At 36.4% G+C, this 19472-nt stretch overlaps 2 protein-coding genes across 3 annotated transcripts in view; one reads left to right on the forward strand and one right to left on the reverse strand.

The window, feature by feature from the left end:
* RARS2 (arginyl-tRNA synthetase 2, mitochondrial) overlaps nt 1–4140 on the forward strand; it is a 72569-nt gene extending 68429 nt beyond the window's left edge. Inside the window, exons 16-20 of the mRNA XM_008006562.3 lie at nt 29–138; nt 572–667; nt 1942–2016; nt 3507–3570; nt 4023–4140. Of these exons, the coding sequence (XP_008004753.1) occupies nt 29–138; nt 572–667; nt 1942–2016; nt 3507–3570; nt 4023–4109 (432 nt within the window). The 3' untranslated portion in view covers nt 4110–4140. The remainder of the gene's footprint in view (nt 1–28; nt 139–571; nt 668–1941; nt 2017–3506; nt 3571–4022) is intronic.
* A 1754-nt stretch (nt 4141–5894) lies between these two features.
* Nucleotides 5895–19472, reverse strand: part of SLC35A1 (solute carrier family 35 member A1) — a 35723-nt gene continuing 22145 nt past the window's right edge. For both annotated transcript variants that reach the window (XM_008006550.3, XM_008006551.3), the window contains exons 3-8: nt 17684–17843; nt 17045–17197; nt 11915–11981; nt 9759–9935; nt 9174–9308; nt 5895–6765 (exon numbers count right to left, since the gene is read on the reverse strand). In XM_008006550.3, the coding sequence (XP_008004741.1) occupies nt 6638–6765; nt 9174–9308; nt 9759–9935; nt 11915–11981; nt 17045–17197; nt 17684–17843 (820 nt within the window). In that variant the 3' untranslated portion in view covers nt 5895–6637. The remainder of the gene's footprint in view (nt 6766–9173; nt 9309–9758; nt 9936–11914; nt 11982–17044; nt 17198–17683; nt 17844–19472) is intronic.

The following is a 19472-nucleotide window of genomic DNA, read 5'->3' on the forward strand; positions in this document are numbered from 1 at the left end:
GCAGTGAAGATTTCCTCTGTCGTTTTAGGACTTCAAAGGTTTACTCTTATCTGACTACAAGTTCAGCTGGGATCGTGTTTTCCAGAGTCGCGGGGACACGGGAGTCTTCCTACAGTACACACACGCCCGCCTCCACAGGTGAGAAGAGGCTGCAGGAAAACCTTGTACTGCACTGTGCTTCCCTAGGTTGGGTCCTGTGATTCTAAGACCAGGGGCCGTTTTCTCGGCTTTTCCAATATCTTCTATTCAGATCTGACTAGAGTAGGCCTTCTTTTAGGGAAAAAAAATTTTTTTATTGAGCATCTATGTTAGAAATATATTTATGTGTATTATCTTCGTCCTCAGAATAACCCTGTCGAAGAATATACTGTTACCTCCATTGTGTATGGATAAAGAAATAGATTTAGGAAAATTAAAGTATCAGATCAAACAGTGTTGGCATCAAAGTCTAGGGCTGTATTAAGGAGACCAAAATTGTGTATTAGAAGGTGATGTTCATCACTTGGAGCTCTGTGCCCTTGTATGACTTTTTAATCTTTTGATGTTTTTAACTTTAAACTTTTGATAACAGTTTGGAAGAGACTTTCGGATGTGGGTACCTGAATGACTTCAACACTGCTTGTTTACAAGAGCCACAGTCTGTTTCAATTCTTCAGCATCTTCTCAGGTACGATGTTTTCTAGGGATCATCAAGTGTGCTTCTGCTTATCAAAATGGCTATTAGCATTTTTGCTGCCTAGTCGAGTCAACAGGCCAGTAGCTGCCTTCTGCCTCTAGACTTTTCCCAAAGGGATGCCTAAAAAGTGATTATTTGCATTTTGAGGGCAGAGGGCATAGATTAAGACAATGCTCAAGGAGGACAGTCTTTAGGTCTTCAGAATATTATCACTGATGAATAGCACATGTGTCTAGCCACCTCGGGCTCAAAGAAAGCCTTATAAAAGCATAACCTTTTAGTGTGAGAAAGAGCATCTTCTTGCCCTCTGTGATAAGTGAAGGAAAACATCTGCCTTTGTGCAGCTTCCCAGAGACCGTAAGTCCTTCATTTGCCTCTTGGTTTCAGTTCATAATCTCAAATACATGTATCTGATGCTCCCATGCTAGGCAAGACACCACACATTCTAGCTGTGATGGGCATTGTTGGTGAAGCCAAACATACCAGAGCTTAATCTCTAGAAGGGATGGTGGGTGGTTATGAACAAGGCAGTTTTCTTTGATTGCTATATAGTAGTCAGTGGTTCTTTCCTGGGATCAGAAAAATTTACTCACATGTACAATAGCTAATGTGAGGAAAAATAAGCCACCTGGGTTGTCTTAGCACTGAGGGTAGACTTTGGTCATTTATATTTTATGTTCCTAAACATGGCTGGAGGCTTTTTACATTCACCAGCCATGATTAAAATTTTTGATGTGGACTAGGTCTAGGGAATAGCAAGATGATTTAGAAATCCCTGCCATCAAAGAATTTGTAAGACAGAAAATGTTCCTTTGCCTACAAATGTACACACAGTTTTTTCATATCCTTCTACTCTTTTTTTTTTTTTTTTGAGACAGAGTCTCGCTCTGTGGCCTAGGCTAGAGTACAGTGACTGAATCTCGGCTCACTGAAACCTCTGCTTCCCAGATTCAAGCGATTCTCCTGCCTCAGCCTCCCGGGTAGCTGGGACTACAGGCGCTGGCCAACACGCCTGGCTACTTTTTGTATTTTTAGTCAAGAACGGGGTTCACCATATTGGCCAGGCTGGTCTCAAACTCCTGACCTCGTGATCCACCCACCTCGGTCTCCCAAAGTGCTAGGATTACAGATGTGAGACACTGCGCCTGGCCGTACCTCCTACTCTTAATCATGTCAAGTCAATCTTATATTCATGATCTTTTAATGTCTAATGTCTTAGTGTAACATGTACAGTCTTCCTGTTCACTGTTCCTGTCATCTTTTAGGTTCGACGAGGTGCTTTATAAGTCATCTCAGGATCTTCAACCCAGGCATATTGTCAGTTACCTTCTAACTTTAAGGTACTTTATAATCTTCCTGTTTTCAGATGTTTAATGGCATTTGAGACCTTTCTTTCATCTAAAGGTTTCCTATAAACAAATTCCCTAGTCTAAAATTTGATGTGCTTTTAGTTATAGGAATTATTGTTTCATCTATACAAATTAGCAGTTAATGTTCCTTCATTCATTCAGTGATACAAGGTACTGTCACCAAGACTGGAGAATGGGAAGTGACAACTCCACAGTTACAGCACAGTGCATGTGTGTTATGTTAGAGTGAACATGAGAGACGGTGTTAGGGCAACCAGCCCAGCCTTGAGAGATCAGAGAGGGCTTCTCAGAGGAAAGGAGATACTAATCAGGAGAAGGAATGTGGCTGGGAAGAAGAAAAAAGCCCAGAGTTGAGCAAGAGCATAATAATACATTTTAAAGGATCCATAAGCATTGTCCTGGGAGGCTGATAAATGAAGCGTGTATAAACCTGTTTGCCATGTACTGAGGCATTTAAACTTATTTTCAGGACAGTGGGGTCCATACAGGGATTTTAAGCAGAGGCACAGAAAAATAAGCTAGAAAACTTAATTTTTCTAATATTTAATGACAATTTCATGGTGTCTATTTTAGAAACTTGAAATTGAAATTATTGAGTCCACCCTTGTATAGCAGCAGCTGTATCTTCCATAAAGCTATTTAATAAAAGAAATTTTGCTTTTACTCAATATTTATTGAAATCAGACACTTATCAGGACTGTTTTCTTGATTATACTTTTTACCTTGTCTTCTCTAGATTTATGTAAGGATTTTTTTCTTCCTTTAAATGACACTTAAGACATACAGAGGTGAAGAAGTCTTTTTTTTTTCTTTTCTTTTCTTTGAGACGGCATCTCACTCTGTTATCCAGGCTGGAGTGCGATCTTGGCTCACTGCAACCTCCACCTCCTGGATTCAAGCAATTCTCCTGCCTTAGCCTCCCTAGTAGCTGGGATTATAGGCGTGCCACCCTCACGCCCAGCTAATGTACAAAATCTTATGAAATGTCATTTTATCATTAAAACTGATGTCTTAAGTATCATTTCTTTGACACGTTGTTATACTTGATGCCATACCTAAATTTAAAAAGATACTTTAAAGAAGAGTGGCCAGTGTGTGTGGAGAGTGGATAACTAGTTTCTACCCACCTCACTGTACAGAGGAAAAGGCCATGCTGTGTTATACATTTGATTGTAGGTTGCCTAAATGAGGAAAAATGATTAGAAAAGAATCCTTTATATTTGTAAAATTAACAATGAAATCATAATCTTAAGAATTGCCCACCTCTTAGCAGTAGAATAGGACCGAGATCTGAAGCTTGAGTTTTGAATTCCAGTTTCAACTTTACAGTTTTGAATACATCCTTTAATGGTTCTTTGCTTTATTTATTAAGTTGAAGGAGTAAGATTAGGTATCAAGCTCATATGTTACAACAGGAAATTACTGCTGGTACCGTCATGATTTCTCTCTTCCTGTTTCAGTCATCTTGCAGCTGTGGCACACAGAACACTACAAATAAAAGATAGTCCTCCTGAAGTGGCTGGGGTATGTTATGTTGAATGTTTTCTGTATAATCCCTAGCTCCTCAGACTAATATTACTAAGTCAGTCTTGTAAATTCTTCTAAAATAGCATTCTGTTGTTCAACTGTAGCAGTGTACTTCCTCAGCTAATAATTAGGCTGTAACAATCAATGTTTATATACTTCCCAACATACTAGACTATGAAGCACATTTTCCTACATGAAATATTATAGTGATAAGTTTCCCTTATCTGAAGGCATACTGTATAATACTATCACTCCCACTCCATGACACTTTATGTACAGGTCTTACTATAAGGGATGCTAGGAATTTATCTTCTCTTGCCTGTAGTAACTCTAGGGCACTTTGACATATTGTTCCTGCTTTAAATTAGAAAGAATTACCTTTAAAACCATTCTCATGTATTGAATACATTCCTGTTATTGAATATTTTAAATCATTCTTTATTTTGTAGGCCAGACTTCATCTTTTCAAAGCTGTCCGTTCTGTCCTAGCCAATGGAATGAAACTTCTTGGAATAACACCTGTATGTAGGATGTAATTTCCATTAAAATGGCTTTTAAAATGTCAAATGAACTCTAGTTATCTATTCTGAGATGCCTTACTGTTCAGAATAATTTTTTTTTTTTTGAGATGGAGTTTCTCTCGTTGCCCAGGCTAGAGTGCGATGGTATGATCTTGGCTCACTGTAACCTCCGCCTCCTGGGTTCAAGCAATTCTCCTGCCTCAGTCTCCTGAGTAGCTGGGATTACAGGCATATGCCATCACGCCTGGCTAATTTTTTGTATTTTTAGTAGAGATGGGGTTTCTCTATGTTGGTCAGGCTGGTCTCGAACTCCCGACCTCAGATGATCCGCCCGCCTTGGCCTCCCAAAGTGCTGGGATTACAGGCATGAGCCACCACCACCAGCCAAAGTTAAACTATTATTCTGTGTCAGAATCTGTATTAAGTGTGACTTGTCAAGTTATTCAGTCTTTATCCTTAAATAAGTCATCTGAATTATCTTATGGTCAGTAGGTATTTAAATAGACACTGAGTTTTTTTAAACCCAAAGCTTTGTGGTCTAATGGGGCTAAAGGATTTGAGTTTAAACTTTGGCTTGAAATTTCTTACCATGTCATTCTTCCAGAAACTATTCTTACATATGATTCTATAGTAGATTATACATGATTCAGAAACTATTCTGAAATGATTTAATGTTTTCATGAAATAAAAGAATTGGTGGGGGGGAAAGTATCAATTTTCTTGTAATTGTGGCTAGTTTGGAATAAACATAGAGAGATAAAAAATAAGCATCTTTCTGTCAGTATAGCTGACAGCTACTCCTAGAGACAATAGACCTCATGCTTCCCTTTGAGTTGACATATACAGGTAACTCTTACTGTGTGAATTCAGGAACTAAATACATTTTAATAGCAAGGAATTACTTGTAAAGACATTGAATTAGGATCTTTTTGTAAAATGTAGTCCATTAATTCAACCATAATTTGAAATGGAGTTTCTTATAGTTTCCTATCATATATCTTCATATTGGTGACATACATTTTGTGTGGCTTCATTAGATAACATGAGCATGGCTTAGGCAACAAGAGTAGGATGTGGTGTGTTTGATCAGTATGGCCATCCTCATCAGCCAGCATTTCCATTCAGGTCTGCTATAATTTATTCTAAATGTTGCTAATAGTAGTCTTTTGAATACCAGTGATAGTCTATTTTTATGAATAAAGCAGCAAATTAGCACAAACTGAAGCTTCTCTAGCGTGAAAATTGTTTCAGATTAGCAATTATGACTTACCTTCTTAGTCCTAGAAAAGATTCAGCCTTGCAGTTCCAATTTAAGTGAAATAACTCCCAGATAGCTAATTTTCGACTGCCAAGTTTTTCTTAGCATAAACCAGCCAAGGAATAAAAATGTAGAGACATGTTTTACACATCCAATATAAACTTTCCCCTTTCAAGATCAGTAGTGTCTTCCTGAGTATTTGAATCTTGAGTGAAACCATACAGGAACAGTAATGGGTAGAGCCAAATCTTTACAAAAGCTAAAAAGATTTTTCATTAATTCTTAGAACCTAGACATCTGTAGCCCTGTTTGTGGACCTTCTTAAAAATTCTTTTTTGCTTAAGGCTTGCCCAGAGTTGATTTGCAGCCGGAGAACCCTAACTGATACAATTCTACATACAGAAAATAAAAGTGCATTATTTTAATGGTCATATGTATAATATAAAAAAGTGATTAAACAGAATTCAGAATTCATATAAATAAAGTTTATTGCTGAATTTCCCCCATTAACATTACAGAAAACACTGAAATTTCACAAACTATTGAGAGTCCAACAGTTAAACATACTTTATTTAAAAAAGTACAAAAGTGACATTAGAAATTTTTTTGAAGAAAAGTATATCATCTAACAGCAAAGAAAGATGAACCAGATAATGAATGGCACAAATATAGCACTAAAGGGGTACTCAATCACCACCGAGAAATCATCATCTGAGTTATGAAATAGATTCATTTTGAGAAGTTACACATTCAGTTTGTTTATGAACTAGTCTGTCTTGTTTCTGCCTCTTGTAAGTAAAGAACTAAGTCTTTACTGCTGCTAGGACAAAATACTGTACATGAATTGGAGAATAAGGAGGGGTCATCCTTCTCCCCTGGTACCTGAACAAGAGAACAGTTAGTACAGAAATGGCTTTGGCACTTTAACCCTTAGACATTGTCCCAAACCTTGTTACTTGAGTATTGTAGCCTCACCATGATTTTTTTTTTTAACACCATATCATCTCCATACTTCTTATGTACAAATTATATATATATACACAATAATAAAATTCCTTCATTCTAAAACAATAGTTTGACCCCAAACAGGTCCACATTAAGTTTTTGTATTAGCAGTTCACTCAGATAGCTTTGTTTGTTGTTGTTTCCACATACAGCACTGATCTTAATTCTTATGCCATATAGTTAATTTTTTATTTGTTTATGCTACCTTCTGGGATTGACTTAAGGCTCTAGTTTAATGCAAATGGTTTAGTCTTAACAGGAGTCTCACGTGAGGCTAAAATCACACACCAATAACTCTCTCCTTTGAAGCTGTTTCTCCTTGTTGGATGGATGTAGTGTCTTGTCTGGGTAATCCATAGAGATATATGGAAACACATACAAGAAGAGTACCCAGGGCAAAGGTGAGTGCTGAAAAGAAAAAACAAAACAGCTTTATCTGTATGTGTGTCTTTAAAACTGCCTAATGATCAGTTTAAAATTTTGAAAACTCTTAATTGTGGGTTTACGCTATCAGATCATATTTATATGATGGCAAGGTTTAGAAAGGTCTTCTATTACAGCCAAAAAAAAATAAAAAAAAGGAGGGGAGGCAGAGCGGGTAAAATCAAGGCAGTGTTGATCACTGATGAGACTTTTTAGAACATGAGTATGCCTAACTGACACCACTCTGACAAAGAACATACTAATTTCCCTATAAAATATATAATTTTTTTAAAATGTAAGTATAAATGTATGTATAAGTACAAAAGAAAATGTGGTAGAATTGGCTTTTCCATGATACCAGGAACCTGTGAAAGTTTAGAGTAAAAGATAGTTGAGCAAAATTCAGTTAGGTGACCATTCAAACAAATCAAAAAAATCATAATTTCTTAATAGGAAATAAGACGATAATTTACTACTAGTCTTAACCCTTTTTTCATCTTTTTTTTTTTTTTTTTTTTTTTGAGACGGAGTTTCGCTCTTGTTGCCCAGGCTGAAGTGCAATGGCGCAATCTCGGCTCACCGCAACCTCTGCCTCCCGGCTCCAAACGATTCTCCTGTCTCAGCCTCCCGAGTAGCTGGGAGGAGCATGCTCCACCATGCCTAGCCAATTTTGTATTTTTGGTAGAGACAGGGTTTCTCCATGTTGACAGGCTGGTATCGAACTCCCGACCTCAGGTGATTGCCCGCCTTGACCTCCCAAAGTGCTGGGATTACAGACATGAGCCACCATGCCCGGCCCCTTTTTTCATCTTAATCTTAAAAATCAGGATACAAGAAACCAAAATATAACTTGTCCTAACTTGACAAATAAATATATTTCTACGACATCAAGCTTTATTTTAGTTCACTCCTAACTGAAAAAAAAACCAGCTGTGCCTTCAAAAAAGGGGAAGGTAGGATAAAAACTTATATCTAAACAGTTAACTGAAAGATTGCTAAGACATGCTAGTTGATCATCAGTAAGAACAAAAGCATTTTATACTGTTCCTATGTACTTCTTATGAGCAATGCTATAAGGATTTTGTTGAACATAAAGATAGATCAGAATTACAACTAAAAGCATTTTATACTGTTCCTATGTACTTCTTATGAGCAATGCTATAAGGATTTTGTTGAACATAAAGATAGATCAGAATTACAACTAAAAGCATTTTATACTGTTCCTATGTACTTCTTATGAGCAATGCTATAAGGATTTTGTTGAACATAAAGATAGATCAGAATTACAACTAAAAGTTTACCCAAATCGGGTAGAAAAATATCTAAGGGAAATCCTATAAGTACCTGATGACTGAAATGGTAAGTGGTTGGTAAGTAGTGCCAGGCACTACTCTAAAGCACTTCACCTGAAAACTACCCTAGGCAATAGGTGATATTATTCCCATTTTACAGATGAAGAAAGTGTCACCCAGGGTACAGAACTTCCCCAAGGTTACACAGTTAAGAAATGGTACAGGCAAGATTTGCCACACACTATACATGGTTTTCTAAAATTTCTACAACATTGGCTTTTCCCTATTTCCATTTATAGACAGGAGTCAACTTAAAAATGAAATGTAAATATAAGCCAGGTCTCTCTTACTTGATATATTTAATAGCTATTCTTCATATATTGGTTTGTTATAATAATTGATCAGTAAAGAAAATTATTACACTATAAAAGCACCCTGAAATGTTAAGTCAGTATCATTGCTTAAATAATTTAGAAGCCAAATTAATGCTGGGTATGTTATATTAGGACTAGCAAAGCAGTGGTACTGGAATGCCAGCTATATTAATGAGTTTTATATTAATTACATATTGAATGAAACAAAGATATAAAAGACAAAATCTAGATTTGGATTTTGTTTTCAAAACCATCTCATACCCGAATCCAAACCAGTTGGAAAGTACAAGCTGAGGGAGGAATAAAAGATGTTTTCTACATTCCTCTAAATAATGAGCCAATATAGTTTAAACTGACTGCTGCAAATAATTTCCTAAAGTCTTTATATGTATTTCCTTGAGTACCTTCTCACATTCAGTCACTCAAGTTGTCCTATATAATACCTAAAAAATACAGGGAGGCCTTGACTGCAAAAAAAGTCCCTTCACTTTCACATAGAACTAGTACCCCTCGTCTTAAGCTCTAAGACCACTTAAACAACCAAAATACTGCTTAGCCACATCCCATACAACTATGAACAGTGGTACGGGTAGAATAAACTGTAGCAACAAAACTAGGAATTTCTGTAAACAGTATGGCCAACTGCCACTTTTAAATAAAGGAATACATGAATCAAGGAAATGAGAGGCTCTTCCATGTTAAAAACTCAACACAAACTAAGACATACTTATCTGTAATCCAAACAGCATTACTGAAGCAATGGTGGAAAGGACAATGGCCGCTGCTGCAGAAAAGCCTTTCATGATGTTGTCTGTGTACTTAACCACAACAGAAGTGTAGAGGCCACCAACACTTGCAAGAACTTGTATATGGAAAGAAATAAAATCTTATCACTCAAATAAATGAAACATTACATAATGGTGAGGCAATTTTCATCCCCAGAGATGCCATACTAATTTACCTAGGAAAAGGAAAATACTGTTTTCCTTAGGAGTCATCTGAGAGTTTGTACTAAAATTGAGTAGTAGTTCCTATATAATACTGTTTTTCCAAAACAATGCCCAGAGGGCTATGTGGTATACTAAATTTTATACATTTTTTGCTAATACGTTAGATATTTTGGGGCATTGCTATCCCAAAGCAATTTTGCCTTCACAATCAAAACTAAGTCAATAAAATGAAAATACATTCAAACTGGTATTTACAGTATCAAAGGATTAATTTCAAAATGTTATAACAGCTTAAAATGGACATCTAACTTAAAAAAAAAAATAAAGGATCTACTAAGAACCTTTAATTCCTGGATACTTACAGATGACAAACCAGACATAATATGTGTAACCATAGAAAAATCCTTTTTCTTTAATTTCAGCTCCATCTGACAAGTAGACGCCAACTAATGTCACAATAATCCCTGATAGATACATTTGAATGTTTCTCACCCAAAGAGAAGTATCTGAACTCTTTAAAACTTTTTCAAAATATACTCCTGAAAGAAGAAAATTAGACATGCAAATATTAAAGATTACTATAAATTAATTTAAAATGTCTTTCCTTTAGAACAATATCCTAGAGATATATAAAGTATATGATTTGGGGAACAAAACATACTTAAATGTGCACTTATGTAGGTTGTGACACATGGCATACTGTACATTATAAATTTATGTTTTTACAGAGTATATAGAATAATAACAGTGGAAAGTTTATAAGCTACATTTAACAGAAAGCTGTTAAGACAGTTTCTGCCTTTATTATAGCAGTAAGATAGACCACAAAAGCTCTCTATACTACTTAACGCCAGTAAATTATTTGCTTTGGTCAGCTGAAAAACTACACTATTAAGAGTGAATTATAATCACACCCCTGTAATATCTGCCTACTAATGAATACTCCTAATTCTGCAACATAATCTATAATCACCACTAGGAATCTTTTCAGAGTAACAACCAAAATGTAAGTAGAATTTGCTGTGTGAAACCATTTTCCTTTAAAGCAGGGTTCCACAAGCCAAGTTCATACACAAGGTCAGAAGGATCATGAACTCCCCAACTGGATAATAAATTTTGTGTATATGTGCATTTTTCTGGAGTTGAAAGTCCATAGATTTTTTTCAGATACTTCAAAGGAGTACATGATACCCCTCCCCCACAAAAGTCCCCTGTCTCTCTGGATTTATACTTAAAATAAATGCATATTTTACAAAGCCATTAAATATTTTAGTTATAAATATCATGTTAGAGACTTAGGAATTGCCAATGAAGTATTTATCAACTAAAAAGTCTAACGAAAAACAAGATTATTTTTGATGAGTCTGTGTTGGAATGGGAACATAAAATAGCTATTCTTATTTTCACCTTTGATTTTACCTTCTGGGAAAAAGATTTATCCAGTGCCCAGTTACCCCAAACACAGAGAGATATTAAACCACCCTCTGTTTCCTCAATTGTGTATTAAGAGAGTGAGTTAGTAAAATGTTGAACATAATCATTTAACTATTCAAGATACTGCAAAAAATCAAATAGTATATTTTTTAGGTAACTCAATTTTTGTTCCCAATTTGTTGGTTTCTAGAACACAATGCTATCATTAAGTATATTCCTGAATCTATGTTTTCCCCTCCTATACAACATCTTATTTACAAGCAGTATTTTACTTCTGTATTCAGCCTGCTTTTCTAATCAAAAATAGAGTCCTGACTTGAAATAGGTACAAATACAGATACATAATAAAGATGTATAGCTATAACTAATAAATTCCACTAAAAGCTTTAAGCAGAATATATTAAAAACTATCATCTCTGCTGGAACTATTTGTAAAACTTTTTTTATGTTACACTTAATATTCATACTTTCTTATCTTGATGCATTGCAGGAGTGCTTGTCCCTACACGTACAACTCCAGACTTCCATGGATTTTTGATGTTAGTGATTTTGTGTTGTCTTTCCTCCCTGTTTGGTTGTTAGTTTTATGTATTATGCTTTCTAAGGTACTCTTGACCCACCTCATCATCCTACTCCATAGCTCCTAACCTGTTAAAGCAGAGAAAGAACTTGAGGTTACAGGGGAAAAAAAGATACTTAGGTGGCAACATTAACAACCTAAAGCAGCAGGATCTGACTTGAGGATAGTGGCAGTTCCAGAAAAAAGGAAAGGGCTTTCTGAAGGCTAATGTTCTCCATTTTCAGAGGTCTTTTTTCATTTACTTTTGGGTTTTGGGCCAGACTTGAGATGGTCAAGGATAACAGAAGTAGTTAACTGCAAGTATGAATAGGGATTGAGTCTGAACTTAGTTGAACAATGCTATACATTTACTGAAAAAACAGCTGACATAAAACTAAATATAAGCACGAAGATAAAGTTTAATGGGAATAAAACTGAGAAAGCAAGATAAACTAGACTGGTGTCTAAAGTTTGATGTTTTCGAAAAATATGGCAAAAGAATAAAACGATGCTTTCATGATTTACCTGCAAATCCTGAGCACAATACAGCAATAGCTATAGCACCAAACCCTAATAATGGATTTTGTTCCACCTGCAATATTAATTTTTAAAGTTATTTTTAGTGACTAATAAACAAGAGTTCATCCAAGAGTCCAAACAAATAAATACAAAAACCTGTGTTACAGTCTTACTAAAAGTATATTCCACATCAGACACAGCTATTCTATAGAATAAGACAACTAAACAAAAAGACCATTCCAGAAATTAACCAGGGCACTTGGCTTAAGTGAAAAATGTGTTCCTCAAATCACAGCCATAGTATATGCTTAATATATTGTGTGCCCACTGTTTCCTAGTATCAATAAGCACTCTAGCATGAACTTTTGAACAGGCCAAGTCAGCATGCTACTTAATTTTAATTTCTACTATCACTCTAACTTAAAAGCTTATAGCATCAATCCTGAAAATGATAACCATTTAACTTATTTATTCCTCATCACCTACAGGATAAAGTGCTGCCTCTTAAGACTCCGCAATTTATTGAATTTTTAGTATACCTTCTGTGTACCAGATACATTATCTATACACATAGCTATGGTTTGAATGTCCACTTCAAAATGCATGTTGAGATTTAATTGCCATTGTAACAGTATTAGGAGGTGGGCATTTAAGAGATGATTAGGTCATGAAGGCTCTGTCCTCAAGAAGGGATTGATGCCATTACTGAGGGAATGAGTTAGTTATCGAGGGAGCAGGTTTCTGATAAAAAGGATGAGTTCAGCCCACTTCCCTCTTTGTCACATGGGATCGCTTCTGCCTTCTGCCATAGAATGACCCTCACCAGATGCCAGCACTGTGTTCTGGACTTCCCAGCCTCCAGAACCATGGGCCAAATAAACTTCTGTTCTTTATGAATTACCTTCTCTGTGTATTCTGTTATAGCAGCAGAAAATGGACTAAGATACATACTAAATGAATAAAGAAGATTATAATACACAGCTCTGGTTCTTAGTGTCTTACATAGGCAAAATTGACAAGTATATATAACCAAAATAGTATGAGACTAGTGCTAACAGATCCAAGTATATAAGTCCTAACCCTCTGTTTCACTTTATTTTCTGTTTGTTCTAAACTGTCAGGAGTTTTCATCAGTCTTCCCTGAAAGATAAATACTATCTCAATAGTATCACTGAAATTAGAGGGTTGAGATTCATGACTGTAATATGACAAGTATATACCTTGTTCAAAATAAATAAGCCTGATATAAGAAAAGTACCACTTTATGGTACCTGAGAGAGCAAGCTTGGTCTAAAATGTTTGCATGAAGATAAAAGGAGAAATAGAAGATACTGTAGACCAGTGGTTCTCAAAGTATGGACCCTGGATCAGCAGCAGTGGTACCACCTGGGGGTTTGTTAGAAATAAAAACTGTCAGGCTCTACCCCAGACCTACGGAACCATAAACTATGGGAATGGGCCCAGCAATCTGTTTTAACCAACCTTCCAGTTGATTCTGATGTACACGAAAGTTTGAGAACCACTGCTATAGACTACACATTATTAACAAGGATACCTTCCTAATACAAATTTCAGGACTGACATAGATAGAATAAAATCATACTGTGAGATATCACCTATCCCACCAATTCTTGACTGACTTTCCTGCCAGTTTAAATCTCTCTACAGTTAGGAAAAATAGTGATGGAAACGGCTTATCTGAACTTGATTCTGACAAGAAACTACTGGGTGATGAAGTAGATGTGATGGAAACTTTGGAAGAAAGCAACCATGTGATCTGAGCATGAGCCAAACACAGCACAGTTAAGAGACATGTGCTCCAGTCCTGAATAAATCAAAATTCAAAAATGTAAAACTTTAAGTTAGAATTCCATGGCTCGTGAGAAGATGATTCAAGAGAGATTAAGAGTTACTGAAGGAGGTGGTTCTGGTGAAGAGTAAAAAAAAGAATGCATAAGGAAATCAACATGTTTAAATAAGGGCATCTTCACTGAATTCTGATTTTACAAGAACAAAACTGAGATATAGATCACCAAGAGGACTCTAACCAGGAATTTAAGAATAGTATCAAGAAATCGAAAACTCAGAATAAGTTGAGGCTTGCAAAAATACTGTAAGGCATTAAAGAAAGCTTTTTTTGAGACAGGATCTTGTGGTACAATCATGGTTCACTGCAGCCTCAACCTCCTCAGCTCAAGTGATACTCCCACCTTAGCTTCCTAAGCAGCTGGGACTACAGGCATGCATCATCACATCTAGCTAAATTTTAAATTTTTTTGTGGAGACATGGTCTATGTTACCCAGGCTGATCTTGAACTCCTGGGCTCAAGCAATTCTCCCCGCCTAGACTACCTAGCTAAATAAATTTAAAAGACTATCAAGAAAAGTAGGTGAGTTAGTATATATAAAGCATTTAGATAATGCTAGTATTTAGTGCCATATAAATGATTACGGCTATTATTGTTACACTGATTACCAGCAAAATGTTAGAACAGATTTAGAGATGACTTGTACTTAAGAAGTTTAACAGTCATCAGTGGAAAGTAGTGTGACTTCACTAAGTGTGAAACATACCAGATTTCCTTACTGAAATGACTCCTAATGTTAAGTGATGAGGGGAATTCCATAGGGATAATATTTGGCAAGAAATCTGACAGATTGCATATTATTGTTTTTATTTTTTTATTTATTTATTTTTTTTTTTGAGACAGTCTCGCACTGTCACTCAAACTGGTGTGCAGTGGTGCAATCTCAGCTCAGTGCAACCTCTGCCTCCCAGGTTCAAGCAATTCTCCTGCCTTAGCCTCCTGAGTAGCTAGGATTACAGGCGCCCACCACCATGCCCAGCTAGTTTTTTGTATTTTCAGTAGAGACGGGGTTTCACCATGTTGGCCAGGCTGGTCTCGAACTCCTGACTTCATGATCTGCGCGCCTCAGCCTCCCAAAGTGCTGAGATTACAGGCGTGAGCCTCTATGCCCAGCCACATATCTTTATAGACAACACAGAAATGTAGTAAGGATAAAGATACAATCCATACGCGCATGAATGCTCATACAGAAAAATGCTAGTTAATTGAACAAAATCAAGCTAGACCATCAACCAATACCAACTTGCCAGGCAGATAGATAAGCCACGTTAGAAACAGATCCTCCAGCCGTAGTCAAGCCTTCAGCTGACTGCAGCCCTAGCCAATATCTTGACTGCAACCTGAAGCCAGAACCAGCAAGCTAAGGCACCCTCAAATTCCTGACCCATAAAAACTATGAGAGATGATAAATGTTCAGTAAGCAAGAAAAAGATCAAGCTAGAGACAATTCTAAAGGTACAGCCACAGAGCTCTGGTCCTGTTCTATCTAAAGTTTTCATTAAAGACCTAGAAGGCATATCTTTTTTGACTCTGGAAAGCATAATACCCAAAGGAGAAGCTAATAATGGATAAGAACTGGAAAGAACCCAAGGGGCTGAGCAATGACCCAAGGCTAACAAGATAAGCTTAATAAACACAAACACAACCTGCATTCTGGTTTAGAATGAGCCAGAGTTTGAGTTCTAGTGTCAACGAGAGTCTATTCCAGTCCTGACACTTGGAACCCACTTAACCAGTATTAGAGGAGTGTATGGCAGTGCAGACAGATTGAGGAAACAGTGGGGTGAGATGGATACAAGATACATTTGAGACAAACTATTTGGGTGACACATTTACATATAGTGGTTTATGACCAATTGTAAAATAGATACTTTGCCTGCCCCCTAGAAATTAACAGTCATGTACCACATAATGACATTTCAGTCCATGATGAACCACATATAAAACTGGTCCTGTAAGATAAAACTGTATTTGTACCTTTTCTATGTTTAGGTACACTTACCACTGTTACAACTGACTACAGTATTCAGCACAGTAACATGCTGCAGAAGTGTGTAGCCTAGGAACAACAGGCTATACTGTACAGCCTAGATGTGTAGTAAGTAGTCTATACCATCTAGATTTGTGTAAGTATACTCCATGATGTTTGCATAACAATGAAATCACCTACTGATGCATCTCTCAGAACGCTGAACTTATATTTTGTTAAGTGACGCATGACTGTATAACAAGTCTCCAGTATTCAGAACAAAGGGGTAATTACCAAGTTGTGCCTCATACTACTTAGACAACATCGGGAGACAGAGAAGTTTTAGGATATATTGAGGAATAATGATACATGAATGCATCTAGGAGAGAAATATAAGGAAAAGCGTAGGGGCAGAAGGCAAGGATCAGGAAGTCTGTCTAGAAACCATATTATAGAAAGAAACAGTAGGGTTTTAATTGGGGAAGGAGGAGACCTGGAGGGTGGGGATATGATACTGTTCACAAGCACTGTACATCCCAGCCGCCTTCCATTCCTAAGAGAACCATAGTCCATTTGCTAAAAGTTAAACACAGTAAATATTCAACTGTAGGAAACGCCTGACCTTTACAAAACTATTCACTGGCATCCCATTTCCTGTTTCTCTTTGGGGAAATAACTGATTGAGGCATACAATATAAGAAAAAAAATCATGTATGTATCTTAACATTAACTTTAAAAATCAGTTATGTACCTTCACATTAACTCTTAAAAACTAGAGATAATTATCAACTATCAGTAAGAACACTCCTCCCCTTGTCATCCCTATCACTGACAGTAGGGAGATGTGCCAGAGACTGAGAGTTGAGGGAGAAGATGAAAACTAGATGCAGAAAAACCTTGCCCAGTGTTTCTGAGATGTTTGAAAGAGGTCTAGAAGTTCTAAACATATACAGTATGGAAACTGGCACAGTTGTGGTCACAAGTTAGCGATTAACTAATTTAGGACAAGTTCCTTCACCTCTTTGGACTGTCATCCATAAAATGGAGGGGGTGGAATACATTATTTCTAAGGTAGCTTCCATGTCTAACATTTTTTATGCATATTCTCCTCTGAGAAACAACCAATAAGTATTATTATCCCTAATAATATGCTAAAGAAAAAAGGCCTATCTATAAGGCAAAAGTTACTTTAAATCAAAGAAATGTAGTCATGCTGCATGCATCAATGTAACTGAACAGTATAAGACTTAAGGAAGTTTTCTATTTATGGGAAGTTATGGTGTGCATTTTGTTTCTTACCACAACTTTTGTAGCTTGGGCTGGTTTCCACTGTACAAGCGTGACTCCAGCACACAGCATAAAAACTGAAACCCACTGTAATTTGCTGAGTGTCCGGTTTAACATTAAAACAGTGCATAAAGCAGTACACGGAATCTTTAACTGGTAGGTCACCTAAAAAAAAAGAATGAATTATTAAATTCAGTTAATGTTAGTCTCTGATACAAATATCTTATTTCTGATATCATTGATACAATTATCAATAAAAAATATTTAATAATGGCTGGGCATGGTGGCTCACACCTGTAATCCCAGCACTTTTGGAGGCCGAGGTGGGTGGTGGATCACGAGGTCAGGAGGCCAAGACCATCCTGGCCAACATAGTAAAACCTCATCTCTACTAAAAACACAAAAAATTAACTGGGTGTGGTGGCACATGTCTGTAATCCCAGCTACTCAGGAGGCTGAGGCAGGAGAATCACTTGAATCTGGGCAGCAGAGATTGCAGTGAGCTGAGATCACGTCACTGCACTCCAGCCTGGGCAACAGAGCGAGACTCCATCTCAAAAAAAAAAAAAAAAATTGATAATATGATAGTTAATAAAAACTCTTTTTACCATCAAAGATTCTGTGCTTTTTATTATCATTAACTCCACTTACCTGGTACACTGCTGCATCCAGATTGCTAAGAGCTAGGAAAGCCATGTTGTTCTGAACAGCATACACTAACGATGGCACACTTAACTTCAACAGTTCCTTGGGGCTCCCCAAGACATTTTCTCTTAAAGATGCTTTGAATCTACCCAGACTACCAGTTTCTCTTTGAAAACAAAAGGGGGAGATGAGAGGATGGTGAGGAAGAAAATTAAAGAGCATTCTTTTAATAAGACTTCTTCAAACACAGGACAGGCATACTATGTTTGCTGTAATTTAGCAAACTAATAATTTCTAACTAGTTTTAGATTAAAAGAAACATACCAATAATGTATCCTCTTTAAAAAATTATAGTTCTGTTTGGGAAAATATGACAACAACTAGATTTACCACTATCAATCTCTGGTCAAAGCTCTGAGAGATTTTGAGTATATTAAATAATGAGATTAGGAAAACAAAATTGCTGATATTACCTATAAAAAAATTCATCCCCTGCTACTTTAACTGTATTTCATCAAGTTCACCCTGATTTCTTCTTAACTGATCAGTCTGCATATCCATTTTTATTTTTACTTATTTTTGAGACAGAGCCTCACTCTGTCGCCCAGGCTGGAGTGCAGTGGCGCTATCTCAGCTCACTGCAACCCCCGCCTCCCAGGTTCAAGTGATTCTCCTGCCTCAGCCTCCTGAGTACCTGGGATTACAGGCATCCACCACCATGCCAAGCTCAATTTTTTGTATTTTTAGTAGGGACAGGGTTTCAAACTCCAAACCTCAAGTATTCTGCCCACTTCGGCCTCCCAAAGTGCTGGGATTACAGGCGTGAGCCACTGCACCTAGCCTATTTTTAAAGTTTTGTTGTTTTTTTTTTAAATTACAATAGATTTAATTGCAAATAAAGAGGCTTTGGTAGTTCGTTAAGTGGGTCAGGAATAGAGTGAGTCAGGTCAGTATTATTTATAAATTAATTTAGTACTTATGAAATATAGTACATAAATCCTTATGTAAGAATATTCTCATCATACTTAATGTCTGTATAATTCTGTAGCAGATCTGAAAAATTTACTAACTCCAACAAAAGTAAACTATATCTCTAATGTACATAAAGTTTACTATTTGACTGCATATTGATTATGCATGCTCTTAACTATTATTTTTGCTATTACTATTTCAGGACATGGCTAATCTGGCCTATATTTCCTGTATTATAAATCAGCTCATTGATTTCTTGAAAATAAAAATAAAACAATGTTTTATAATAAGCATCAATACCCCAAAAAAGTGCTTTATAATAATGGTCCTAACTGCAGCTCACGATATCCTTAAGAAAACCATAATACTTTGCTGGGAAAGAGCTCTATTCCAACTCAAAGTTTGATAATCACAAGGAGATTCTGTATTTTTGGTTAGAATATTAGAATCAACAGTTGTGAGTTGAATTTTTTCATTTTTAAATGCTGCAAATATAATTACCTAAGTTCTGAGAGAAAGCAAAAGTTCATTATATTAAATTGACTAACCTGTGCCTATTTATTTGCTGTAGAACATTTAACTCCAAGAAAATGCTTAATTAGTAAGACAGGAACTTTGACCTAAGCCACAGAAACAAAAGACATCCTTCTTAGTTACAGATCTTTTTGCGTTACCAAATCCAACACCCACACCAGTGTTAAATCTATATGCTGAAAAGCAATGCACACAGCCTGGTGGTGGACTACAAACTCTATTCGAAAAGCAAAAGAATACCAAAAATACCACAGATTGTCCACCAAAAAATCTATGTAGGAGAGTTTTC

The sequence above is a fragment of the Chlorocebus sabaeus genome, chromosome 13 (assembly GCF_047675955.1).
Source record: "Chlorocebus sabaeus isolate Y175 chromosome 13, mChlSab1.0.hap1, whole genome shotgun sequence".
Classification (NCBI taxonomy): Eukaryota; Metazoa; Chordata; class Mammalia; order Primates; family Cercopithecidae; genus Chlorocebus; species Chlorocebus sabaeus.